The 12,283-nt window shown below is 42.4% G+C and overlaps 1 protein-coding gene across 4 annotated transcripts in view; it reads left to right on the top strand.

Moving 5' to 3' along the window:
- Positions 1 to 12,283, top strand: part of LOC105090796 (protocadherin gamma-C4) — a 165,890-nt gene that overhangs the window by 11,300 nt on the left and 142,307 nt on the right. The window contains exon 1 of one of the 4 annotated variants that reach the window (XM_031449208.2): positions 3,036 to 5,799. The exons of 2 other annotated variants lie outside the window; for them this stretch is intronic. In XM_031449208.2, the coding sequence (XP_031305068.2) occupies positions 3,379 to 5,799 (2,421 nt within the window). In that variant the 5' untranslated portion in view covers positions 3,036 to 3,378. Of the gene's footprint in view, positions 1 to 3,035; positions 5,800 to 8,035; positions 10,652 to 12,283 lie in introns of those variants that run through there. One more of the 4 variants, XM_031449204.2, reaches the window with a different exon arrangement.

A 12,283-nucleotide genomic window follows, 5' to 3' on the forward strand; every position in this document is an offset into this window, starting at 1 on the left:
AACTTGGATGATTTTTAAAATCCGTCTATTCTGCTGACAAGATACATGCTTAAAACACAATTATACTGGAAAATTGAAAGTAAAGTTATAGATGGATAGATGTACACACACACAACCCACACACAAGAAAGCAGTCATGTCAATATTACTATAACACCAAAGTAGTGTTTAAGGCAACAGCATTAATGGTCATTTTTTTTTAACGAACTGATTATAGTTGTAATTGAACAGACAACCAAAAAGATATAAAAATTATGAACTTCTATCACCAAACAATATACTTTGAAAATAATACCAGGACATTTTAACACAGTTCTGTAAGAAATAACACACCCCACAGGCAGAAGATTACTAGGTACCCAGAAGACTTGAACAGCAGAATCTATAAGCTTGATCTGATAGATCTGTATAGAATCCTATACACAACAAATATATAGAAGAGCCATTTTATATGAAAATATGGGAAATCTACAGTAGTTTACTGCATAGTCATCACACACAAAAAAAGGCAGAGCTAGTTTCAAAGTACCAATAATATACATGCCATATAACATGTACTTAAATCACAAAGCTGGCTAGCGGGGAAAATAGGGATTAGTAAAAGGGTACAAACTTTCAGCTGTAAGAGGAATAAGAGTAAAGCCTGAGGACCTCATGTATAATGTAGAGACTATGGTTGATAACACTGTGCTGTATAAAAGAAATTTGCTTAGAGTTTTAATGCTCTCTCACACACACACAAAGGTAAATATGTGAGGTGATGGATATATTAATTAGCTCAGTAGGAGGAATCCTTTCACAATGTGTACACATCAAATCATCATGTTGTGTACTTCAAATATTTTACAATTTTATTTTTCAATTATACTTCAGTAAAGCTGGAAAAATCACAAAGGAAACATTTAAAAATAATAAAAAGAAACAAAAAGGTTTAGACATTTAAATCTACACCCCTAAATTACTCTTAGTTCTTAGTTCTTCTTTTTCGACAGCTCTTAAAAAATCACAATGAAATAAAAATATATTAAAATTAATCAATTAAAAATAAAAATCATAATGGAAATAAAAACTACAAAAATTATTTATGAAAATTGTGGAATGGAGCTAAAAGAGTATTTAAGGGTAAATTTATAGACAGCTGTAATAATTTCAAAAAACAAATGATTAAAAATAAGTGAGTTTAACTTCCCACTCAAGAAACAAGGCAAAAATATATATCAGCATAAACTTAAACAAAATAATAGGAAAAGTAATGAAGAATATAAATTATTGAAATGCAAACAAGGAAGAATTTGATGGTGAAACAGCGGAAGCTGACACCAGTGGAAGAAAATGAAAATTCTGTCCAGTCCAGTGCTGGGACTAATACAGGCTAGGCAGATGGCATAAAATTCATTTTAAAGATCCTAAAAGAAAACCCAGAATTCTGATTAAAGACAAAGACCTAGGGGCAGGAGTAGAGGGGAGACAAAGACCTGGAAAAGGGGAAAGAGAAGGAAAAGCAAGTGGCAAGTAAGACTGGGAAAAACTGAAACAACTTAATATGAGTAAAGAAGCATGAGTGGGAAATAATATACAGAATAAAACCAGATGTCAAAGAAAAAGAAACAGAAATCTTCACAGAGCTGCAGTAAAGGCTACCAAGAAGTTATTTGATGAGACTCAAAAGCATCAAAACAATGTTGATGAAAGGTTTTTAAAAAACAGACTAGAAGCTCTACTAGAAAACAGGGTGCATTGATACCAGTTGTTGCCAATAAATATTCCATCATTGTTCTCAGAGGAGTGGATTAAAGTTAGAAAAAGTTCAATGGGGAAGAAGCCAAAAGGTTAAAAAAAAAAAACTGAAATAAGACTGGAAGTGTGCAATGTCACTCAAGAATGTTGATTCAAAATCTAAAGATATTATCAAATCCTATCTACTATATATTTAATATTTATCATTTATAGCTTATGACTAAGTAGAGTTTATTACAGGGATGCAAGGATATTTCATTATAAGAAAATCTAATAATGTAAAACTCCATTTTGAGAGAGTAAAGATAAAAGGCCATATATTCATCTCAACAGAAACATAATAAAGCTCTTGAGAACATTCAACCCATGATTAAAACCTTTTAGCAAACTGGGAATTGAAGGAAACCTTAACCGGATAAAGAGTATCTATCAAAAACTCATAGAACTACCCAAAGCAATCTACCAACTCAGTGCAATCCTTGTCAAAATCCCAGTGCCCTTTTTTTTTTGTAGAAATAGAAAAAAGTCCATCCTAAAATTCATAGTATCAAAGGACCTCAAATAGCCAAAACAATCTTGAAAAAGAAGAACAAAGAACAAACCACCTTCTGTTTCCTAGATGTTCCATGCTGCCTCTCACCTCCAAGCACTTGTACTGAGGTTCTAGAACACTACTCCAGCCTCTTTCTTGATCCAGTCATACATACCCTTTAGGATCCAGTTTCAATCTTGTCCTGGAAAAGGCTTTCCTGACCCCTAATTCTAGGCTGGATAACCTTCCTATGTATTCTCCCATTACCCATGTTTGCAACAACCCTAACAGTTATGATGCTCTGTTGAAGTACTCTATTTACTTTCCTGTGTCCTCTCCTATCCTGTAAGCTTCCTGAGAACAGGGACTGTGTTCATCAGGCTCACCATTTCTATCTCCAGCATCAGTCAGGCAAAGTGTCAGGCACATGATAGTTACCCAATTAAGTGATAATTCAATAATTTATATACAGGTTGTGAAGTTTAACGCTAAGCCATCAAGCACTGAAATTCAAAATATGTAACATTAGAAGATAATATGGCTAATGTTTTAAAATTGGCCTTATTGTCTCTGAGTATAAAATAAGAGACTGAAGACGTTTGGAGTAAGGGTAGAGGCTGCCTTGATTAATGCCTCCAGCGTTCAATAATACTTTCCTAGCAACTACTATCAAAGTTGCATTCATTTACACCATTCTTGTTCATTCTGAGAAAAAGACTCCTGGCTTGAAAGAGTTGCTTCTAAGGTACCATAGAACTGTAAGATTCTTCAAAGCAGCTTGAAAGTCACAGCGGGTAACAAGAAATAACTTGGGTTTGCCTGAGAGCGTGCAGAAATTATTTAGGCCTCTGAGCGTCGCTGTTGACCACCTAAGAAGTAAGCCTGCGAGCCATCCAATCCAAACATTACGGCCCCCAAAACACAAAGGGCTGGGCATTTGGCCGGCAAGCTTCCGGGAGGCAAAGAAATTCAGTCCAGCAGCCCATTAGTTCTCTCCACAGTGACCTGGGTCTCGTCAATGCTAGTCACCTCAGACCCTGAAGAATAAAGATTGGAATCCTGCACTGGGTGCTGGAAGTTGCCTGGGAGAAAAGATTGCAGCTGAAGAAATGGCGGCTCTGCTCAAGTTGCCAAACCGCGGAAGGCTTGTCCTGCTGTGCCTTCTTTTGGCGGCCCTGTGGGAGGCTGGAGATGGGCAGATGCGCTATTCTGTGCCAGAAGAGCTCGAAAAAGACTCTTTCGTGGGAAATATCGCTAAAGACTTGGGTTTGGATCCCCAGGACTTGACGGAGCGCGGAGTCCGCATCGTCTCCAGAGGTAGGACGCAGCTCTTTGCTCTGAACCCGCGAAGCGGCAGCTTGGTTACCGCGGGGAGGATAGACCGGGAGGAGCTCTGTGCGCAGAGCGCTCGGTGTTTGGTGAACTTTAACATACTCCTGGAAGATAAACTGAGTATTTATTCAGTAGAGGTGGAAATAACAGATATTAACGATAATGCCCCTCGCTTTGGAGTAGAGGAACTGGAGCTAAAAATCAGTGAAACGACTACGCCAGGATTCCGCATCCCTCTTAAGAGCGCTCACGATGCGGATGTAGGAGAGAACACCCTCCAAAAGTACGAACTTAATTCAAATGACCACTTCTCCCTGGACGTGCGAAGAGGAATGGATGGGAACAAGTACCCGGAGCTGGTGCTGGAACGCTCCCTTGACCGTGAGGAAGAGGCCGTACACCACCTCATTCTTGTGGCTTTGGACGGGGGCGACCCTATCAGATCTGGCACCTCCCGCATCCGCGTGGTGGTCCAGGATGTAAACGACAATGCGCCTGTCTTTACACAGCCAGAGTACCGTGTAAGTGTTCCAGAGAATATGCCTGTAGGCACCCAGATACTCAAAGTGACCGCCACTGATGCAGATGAGGGGTACAACGCCCAAGTGGCATATTTTCTGGAGAAAAACCCTGAAGAAACCTCAGAGATATTTGAGCTTAAATCAACATCTGGAGGAATAACAATCACAAAAAGTCTAGATTATGAGGATGCCAAATTCCATGAAATTGATATTGAAGCTCAGGATGGCCCAGGCCTTTTGAGCAGAACGAAGGTCATTGTTACAGTTCTGGATGTGAATGACAATGCCCCAGAATTTTACATGACCTCTGCTACCAGCTCAGTTCCTGAAGACTCTCCTCCAGGAACCATAATTGCACTTTTCAATGTACATGACAGAGACTCTGGGCAGAATGCTTTTATCACATGTTCACTCCCAGAGAACCTTCCTTTCAAGTTAGAAAGGTCAGTGGACAATTACCACCGACTGGTTACAACCAGAGTCCTTGACAGGGAACAATTTTCCTCTTATAACATCACTGTGACTGCTAAAGATGGAGGGAACCCATCTCTGTCCACAGATGCTCACATTTTGCTGCAGGTGGCAGACATCAACGATAACCCGCCCACCTTTCCCCACACATCCTATTCTGCCTACATTCCTGAAAACAACCTCAGAGGCGCCTCCATCTTTTCCATGATGGCCTATGATCCAGACAGCGATGACAATGCCCATGTAACTTATAACTTGGCTGAGGACACCCTTCAGGGGGCACCTCTCTCCTCCTACATCTCCATCAACTCTGACACCGGTGTCCTCTATGCTCTGCGTTCCTTTGACTATGAGCAGTTCCGTGAACTGCAGCTGTATGTGACAGCACGGGACAGCGGGAACCCACCACTGAGCAGTAATGTGTCTCTGAGCCTATTCGTGCTGGACCAGAATGACAATGCACCAGAAATTCTGTACCCCGCCCTCCCTACAGATGGTTCCACTGGCGTGGAGCTGGCACCCCGCTCTGCAGAGCCTGGCTATCTGGTGACCAAGGTGGTGGCAGTGGACAGAGACTCAGGCCAGAATGCCTGGCTCTCCTACCACCTACTCAAGGCCAGCGAGCCAGGGCTCTTCGCGGTGGGGCTGCACACGGGCGAGGTGCGCACAGCACGGGCCCTGCTGGACAGAGATGCGCTCAAGCAGAGCCTGGTGGTGGCGGTCCAGGATCATGGGCAGCCCCCTCTCTCTGCCACTGTCACGCTCACAGTAGCTGTAGCTGACAGCATCCCAGATGTCCTGGCCGACCTGGGCAGTCTCGAGGTCCCCGCACACCCAGAGGCTTCGGACGTCACGTTGTACCTGGTGGTGGCGGTGGCGTCAGTCTCCTGCATCTTCCTGGCCTTTGTCATCGTGCTGCTGGCTCTCAGGCTGAGGCGCTGGCAAACATCGCGTCTGCTTCAGGCTTCAGGAGGCAGACTGGCAGGCGTACCCGCCTCTCAGTTCGTGGGCGTGGACGGGGTGCGGGCTTTCCTGCAGACCTATTCCCACGAGGTGTCGCTCACCGCGGACTCGCGAAAGAGTCACGTGATCTTCCCGCAGCCCAACTATGCGGACACGCTCATCAGCCAGGAGAGCTGTGGGAAAAAGGATTTTCTTTCAGACCCTCAAGTTCTACCTGAAGATAAAGAAGAAACACTTTCTCAGGTAAATTCTCATCGCAATATACCTGTGAGCTGTTTTTCTAAAATAAATACATTTGCTTAATCATTTAGCTGTCTCCACAATTTACCAGATCTCTTCTATTTCTCATATTTCTTTATGGATATATTCAATTTTTAGGAAATTATTTCCGATGAATTATCTCTCAGTGGTTCTAAGTGTTCACACCCTGTAACAAGGAAGGGGGGCCTAGAATCATTGTGTAATGAGTATAAATGAGGAGTTAGTAGGCAAAGTTGATATATGGGTTATGGAAAGAGCACTACCTTAGGAACTGGGGTATCTGGTTCTCATGCTTTCTTTCTCATCCCTGAGCAAATCGTCGCATCCACCAGGATCAACAGTTCTTTTTTTCTTAGAAATATGAAGGTTGAATTTTATGTTTACTCAAATGCCTTCCTTCTTTAAAATTTAAGGCTGTTATGTTTTATATTTAAATTTGTTAATGAATAATGAAATACTTTAGTTGGTTATTTTCTTCTAACTCATTCTTAATAGTTTTCTTTCAGTTTGGCAGTGAGATTCTTTATTTTTCTCAATTTGTATGATCTTCCCTATTAAAAGATGCGAATTTAGAAATACGTATGCTTCACCATGTTTCAGGAAGGTATGTCATGTAATGTCTTTTTAGTTAAAAATCTCTTTAACCTCTAAAGTAGCTCTGTGTTCCTTTAAGAAGTGATTGAGTTCTCATTTGCTCTATAATAAATGGGTAGTATAATAGTAAACATGTTTCTCTTTGCTGTTACTTTTTACTTTTCTCATACGTGGAAACCATGTTGCCGTTTTATCTTTAAAAATAATACATATCCTTAAGGGATTCAGAAGCCACATCAAATAATTGCCCATGAAGATCCTTCTTATACATCTCTCTTAAATTTTCCTACTCACAGCAGCTGTTAAATATATTTCCAGTTTCTCAACCAACATCAGTCCCCCTCATAACTGCAGTTTTCCTTCCCCATTCCTTTTCTCATGTTGGGTTTTAGTGTGTTAGTTATATATTTAATAACAGAGAACAAGGAATACACTAATATTCTATGTAACTGGGATCATTTTTAATTTTTGATTTGCAAATAATCATGTACTGACTCAGTTGTGTTTATAATGATATTATGATCACTTAAAGTGCTGTGATTCTTTATTGTTTAAGGGCGTCTGGGGGGAAATTGATCTGAGACAATGTATTCCATTGTGTTATTACTATTACATAATTTTATTTGAGATGAAGTTGGAACTCACTGAGAATAATACATCATAAATCTTTATGTGTAAATAAATAAAAAAGGGTAAGTTGAGGGAAACTGAAGACAGAGTTCCTTCTAGTGTGTAAGTAACTTCACAAGAATAAATGCCTTATGCATAGGTATATAATGCATCATGATTGAAATGACATATATTTCTATTTCTGTGCTTGAAGAGGAAAATGAATACAGGAAAAGGGTTTCTGGAATATAAAACATTTATCTCTACTACTTTCAGTTTTGGTCCTTAAAAACATCTTCACAGTCTAGATTTAGGCCAAGTGGACTACTTTCAGTAACCTGAAGTTCTGTGATTTCTCTCTCACAGCCAGGCCTTATCCCTGACCCACTCCTCTCATGTTTCTTGGGAAAGCCTTTGCTAACCTCCAAGGCCAGGTTGGAGGCCTTCTCATTTCCCTTGGCTTCTCCCATTATCGTGGTTATCTCAATGCACTATAATACCTTGTTTGCTTTTATATCCTTATAATTCTGTGAAGGAAGTGGCTGTGTTCATATCATTCACCTTAAATCCCCAGGTATTGTCAGACACTCAATTGCATGTTTGTTTAATGGTTAAATAGAAAATATTGAAACTAAGATGTCAGGCTATCAAAGACAGACTTCAAGAGGCATTACATATAAATATGACTTACACTTCTGTGCGGTTCTTCAACTTTGAATATTTCAAAACAGCAACTTTAGCATGTTTGAAACAATATTGGTGGCGTTAATGTTAGTGCATGGCTTCCCAAGGAAGATATCTTGAAGTCACATCGTTTAACACATAGCGATTCAATTATGTGAAATAAACACCGATCCCATTACCTCTGATAAAAAGGATTTCAGGAGCGGGTAAACTTAAAAAGTACTGACTTGGGTTTGTCTGAGAGGGTGCAGTAAACGGTTAGGCCTCTGAGCGTCGCTGTTCACCACTCAAGGAGGAAAACGCCGCTTAAGACCCAGTCCATTTTCTTGTTTCCAAAGAGCAAAGAACCAGGAAAATACATTCAGAAGATCCGGGGCTGCTCCAGAGCTCACCCTCTTAGTCCGCCAGCTCTGTGACCTATAAATTAGGCCCATGAAAGGCTTAGGGCCTTGAGAAAATAAGATTGGAGTCCGTCGTGGAAAATTGGAACCCAATTCAGAGAAAATAATTCACCAAAAGGGAAATGACCAGTCATCCGAGATTCAGAAACGGCAGAGGACTGGCCCTGCTGTGCGCGCTTCTGGGGACGCTGTGCAAGACCGGATGCGGGCAGATCCGCTACTCGGTGCTAGAGGAGCTGGACAAAGGCTCCTTCGTGGGCAACATCGCCAAGGACCTGGGGCTGGAGCCCAGGGAGCTGGTGGAGCGCGGAGTCCGCATCGTCTCCAGAGGTAGGACGCAGCTCTTTACTCTGAATCCGCGAAGCGGCAGCTTGGTCACCGCGGGCAGGATAGACCGGGAGGAGCTCTGCGCTCAGAGCGCGCGGTGTGTAGTAAAATTTAATATCCTGGTTGAAGACAAACTGAAAATTTTTGAAATAGAAATAGAAATTGAAGACATTAATGACAATGCTCCTGATTTTCTAACAGAGGAATTAGAAATAAAAATTCCTGAACTAACGGCTCCTGGAACTCGATTTTCACTTAAGACTGCATTTGACCCAGATGTGGGCATGAACTCTCTGCAGAACTATCAGCTCAGCCCCAGTGACTACTTTTCCCTGGTTGTGAAGAGTGTCTCTGATGGAGCCAAGTACCCAGAGCTAGTGCTGGAGCAGGCTCTGGACCGAGAGGAAAAGAAAGTTCACCAGCTTGTCCTTATTGCTTCTGATGGTGGTGATCCTGTCCACTCTAGCAATTTGTGCATTCAGGTGGTAGTTCTGGATGCAAATGACAATCCACCAGTATTTACTCAGCCTGAGTATCAAGTAAGTGTTCAGGAGAACTTGCCGGTGGGCACCCGGCTGCTCACAGTGAATGCCACCGACCCTGATGAGGGATTCAATGCTCAAGTGTCCTATATACTAGATAAAATGCCTGGGAAAATCGCTCAAATTTTTGATCTCAACTCAGTGACTGGAGATTTATCAATATTAAAAAGTCTTGATTATGAGGATGCCATGTCCTATGAAATTAAAATTGAAGCACAAGATGGACCAGGTCTCCTTTCAAGAGCTAAGATTCTGGTCACAGTTCTGGATGTGAATGACAATGCTCCAGAAGTTACAATCACTTCTCTCACAGGATCAGTCCCAGAAGAGGCTACCGCTGGATGGGAAATTGCCCTTATCAATGTGCATGACCGGGATTCTGAGCAAAATGGCCAAGTCACCATTTTTGTTTTGGGAAATATGCCATTTCATTTAGAAAAATCAGTAAACCAGTATTACCGCTTAGTGACAGCAAGACCCCTGGACCGTGAACAGGTGTCTGAATATAACATCACTCTGAGAGCTACAGATGGGGGAAGTCCGCCACTGTCCACGGACACTCACATTACCTTGCATGTGGCAGACATCAATGACAATCCACCTACCTTCACTCATGCCTCCTATTCTGCCTACATTCCTGAAAACAATCAGAGGGGAGCCTCTATCTTCTCTGTGACCGCCCACGACCCTGACAGCATTGAGAATGCCCAAATCACCTACACTCTGACTGAGGATACCATCCAGGGGGTGCCTGTCTCCACCTATGTCTCTATCAACTCCGACACTGGAGTCCTGTATGCCTTGCATTCCTTTGACTATGAGCAGGTTAGAGACCTGCAGCTACTGGTGACAGCCAGTGACAGTGGGAACCCTCCACTCAGCAGCAATGTGTCTCTGACTCTCTTTGTGATGGACCAGAATGACAATGCACCTGAAATCCTGTACCCTGCTCTCCCTACTGACGGTTCCACGGGTGTGGAGCTGGCACCCCGTTCCGCAGAGCCTGGCTACCTGGTGACCAAGGTGGTGGCGGTGGACAGAGATTCAGGCCAGAATGCCTGGCTGTCCTACCGTCTACTCAAGGCCAGCGAGCCAGGGCTCTTCGCGGTGGGGCTGCACACGGGCGAGGTGCGCACAGCGCGGGCCCTGCTGGACAGAGATGCGCTCAAGCAGAGCCTGGTGGTGGCGGTCCAGGACCATGGGCAGCCCCCTCTCTCTGCCACCGTCACGCTCACGGTGGCCGTGGCTGACAGCATCCCAGATGTCCTGGCCGACCTGGGCAGCCTGGAAGTCCCGCGGGACTCTGATGCTTCAGATCTCACGCTGTACCTGGTGGTGGCGGTGGCTTCGGTCTCTTGTGTCTTCCTGGCCTTTGTCATCGTGCTGCTGGCGCTCAGGCTGAGGCGCTGGCACACGTCGCGCGTGCTGCAGGCTTCAGGAGGCGGACTGGCGGGCGTACCCGCCTCTCAGTTTGTGGGCGTGGACGGGGTGCGGGCTTTCCTGCAGACCTATTCCCACGAGGTGTCGCTCACCGCGGACTCGCGGAAGAGTCACGTGATCTTCCCACAGCCCAACTATGCGGACACGCTCATCAGCCAGGAGAGCTGCGAGAAAAGCGAGCCTCTCTTGATATCTCAAGATTTACTTGAAATGAAAGGAGACCCGAAGCAACTTCAGGTGAGTTTGTTTCTTTCTTTGAATATCATGAAAAACAATTATGCCAGTGTGGTTATTATAAAGCTTTAATGCTCGTTTATTTGAAAAAAAAAAAAAGCAATGTGGTAGTCATTAGTTCTGTTTAAGTATGTGTTCCTTTTATCTTCTGGAATTATGGTGGGGCTGCACCTCCTGGCCTGGTAAGGCTGATGGGCCTATTAAATAGTTCTGACCTATACATTGTGAATGAAAATGTATGAGTCTCTTCCTGGAGGAAGCTCTAGTTGCCACTGTGAGAATTGTCAGACCCCTGACTGACTCTTTGAAATTGTGACTGAGCCTTCTACTTGGGTCCTTGAATAACTGCCATGAGAAAAGAGTCTTGGTTGACCCAGCATTGATCTGTATACCTGCCATGCGTAGGCCTTTTTCATTTTAAGTTCCTGTAATGAAGTTTATCACTTCAGCCTACCTAGCCTATCCTGATATACATATATGGTATCTTAGGCTCTTATAATGTGATTCTTAACTCCTTATAAGCCAGACTGAATTCTCTTCAACCTGATGACATAAAAATGATAGGGTAAAAAAACATAGAGGTTGGTCAAATTCTTTTATCTAGCATGTAGTCTCTATTATGTATACTTAAAGTGTGTGTGTGTGTGTGTGTGTGTATTCATATGGATTTCAGCCTTTTGTCTGAACATGGGAAGCTCAATTGCCTAAACTGTTCTGAGCCTTGGAGTGGCATTCCTTCTTCTTTGAGAAGGATTTTGAAATGTAAGGAGATATGTCTCAGCCTCTGTTAGAGATTTCCAGGCCAGCCACTTCAACAATACTTTCTTGGGCTGGAAATTGTTGGCCCATTTTGAAATTTATGAAATTACATTCACCCATAAAGATGCAACAGAGAGTCATCCAAAATTAAGCAAAAATATATTTCATTAGATCTCAAACAGAGGAACACATCTCTCCCTCAATATATTAGGAAGAGGTACATTCAAAAATGTGGGACAACAGGGCCTGAGCAAAATAACTGAAAGCAGAGAAGTGTGTATTCTCATTCAAACATGCAAATGCATCACAGAAAAAAAGCATGTTACCATTGGAATAATTTTTAAGGAAAAATCTTTACAATATTAATATAAATTTCCTTGTAATGAGAAAAAATTTTAAATGGCTAGTGCCAGGGGAACTTTAGACATTCAAAGATAATTTTCTAAGGATTCCATATAAAACGTAGCTACATATCTATACATTGTGAAAATGCACAGAGTACAATGGCATCTAGATGGATATAGAATACGGATAATAAGGAGTCTCAGACATCCCATTTTTGCTAAAAAGATTTTTTTAAATGATGGGCAAAAATTCATTACAATAGAAAGGAAGGAGGGTTTTTAGTAAAAGGAACAGAAAGTATAAAGTTATGAAGTTGGGACAACAAGGGAAGGATGTCGTAGGAAAACATAATAGTCTGTCTTGACTGGAGTATAAGATGAGTATGGATTAGCACTGCAAAATAATAGACTAAATTGTTGAGTTGGTGTCTAATTTGGTAGTGCATTTGAAATAAAAGTATTTGTTTTAGTTACCCAAGATCAGTTCAGGGATTACAGGTAAGTTTCAAAATGAAGTGTCTAAGAAGTCTCA

Source organism: Camelus dromedarius, chromosome 3 (assembly GCF_036321535.1).
Source record: "Camelus dromedarius isolate mCamDro1 chromosome 3, mCamDro1.pat, whole genome shotgun sequence".
Taxonomy (NCBI): Eukaryota; Metazoa; Chordata; class Mammalia; order Artiodactyla; family Camelidae; genus Camelus; species Camelus dromedarius.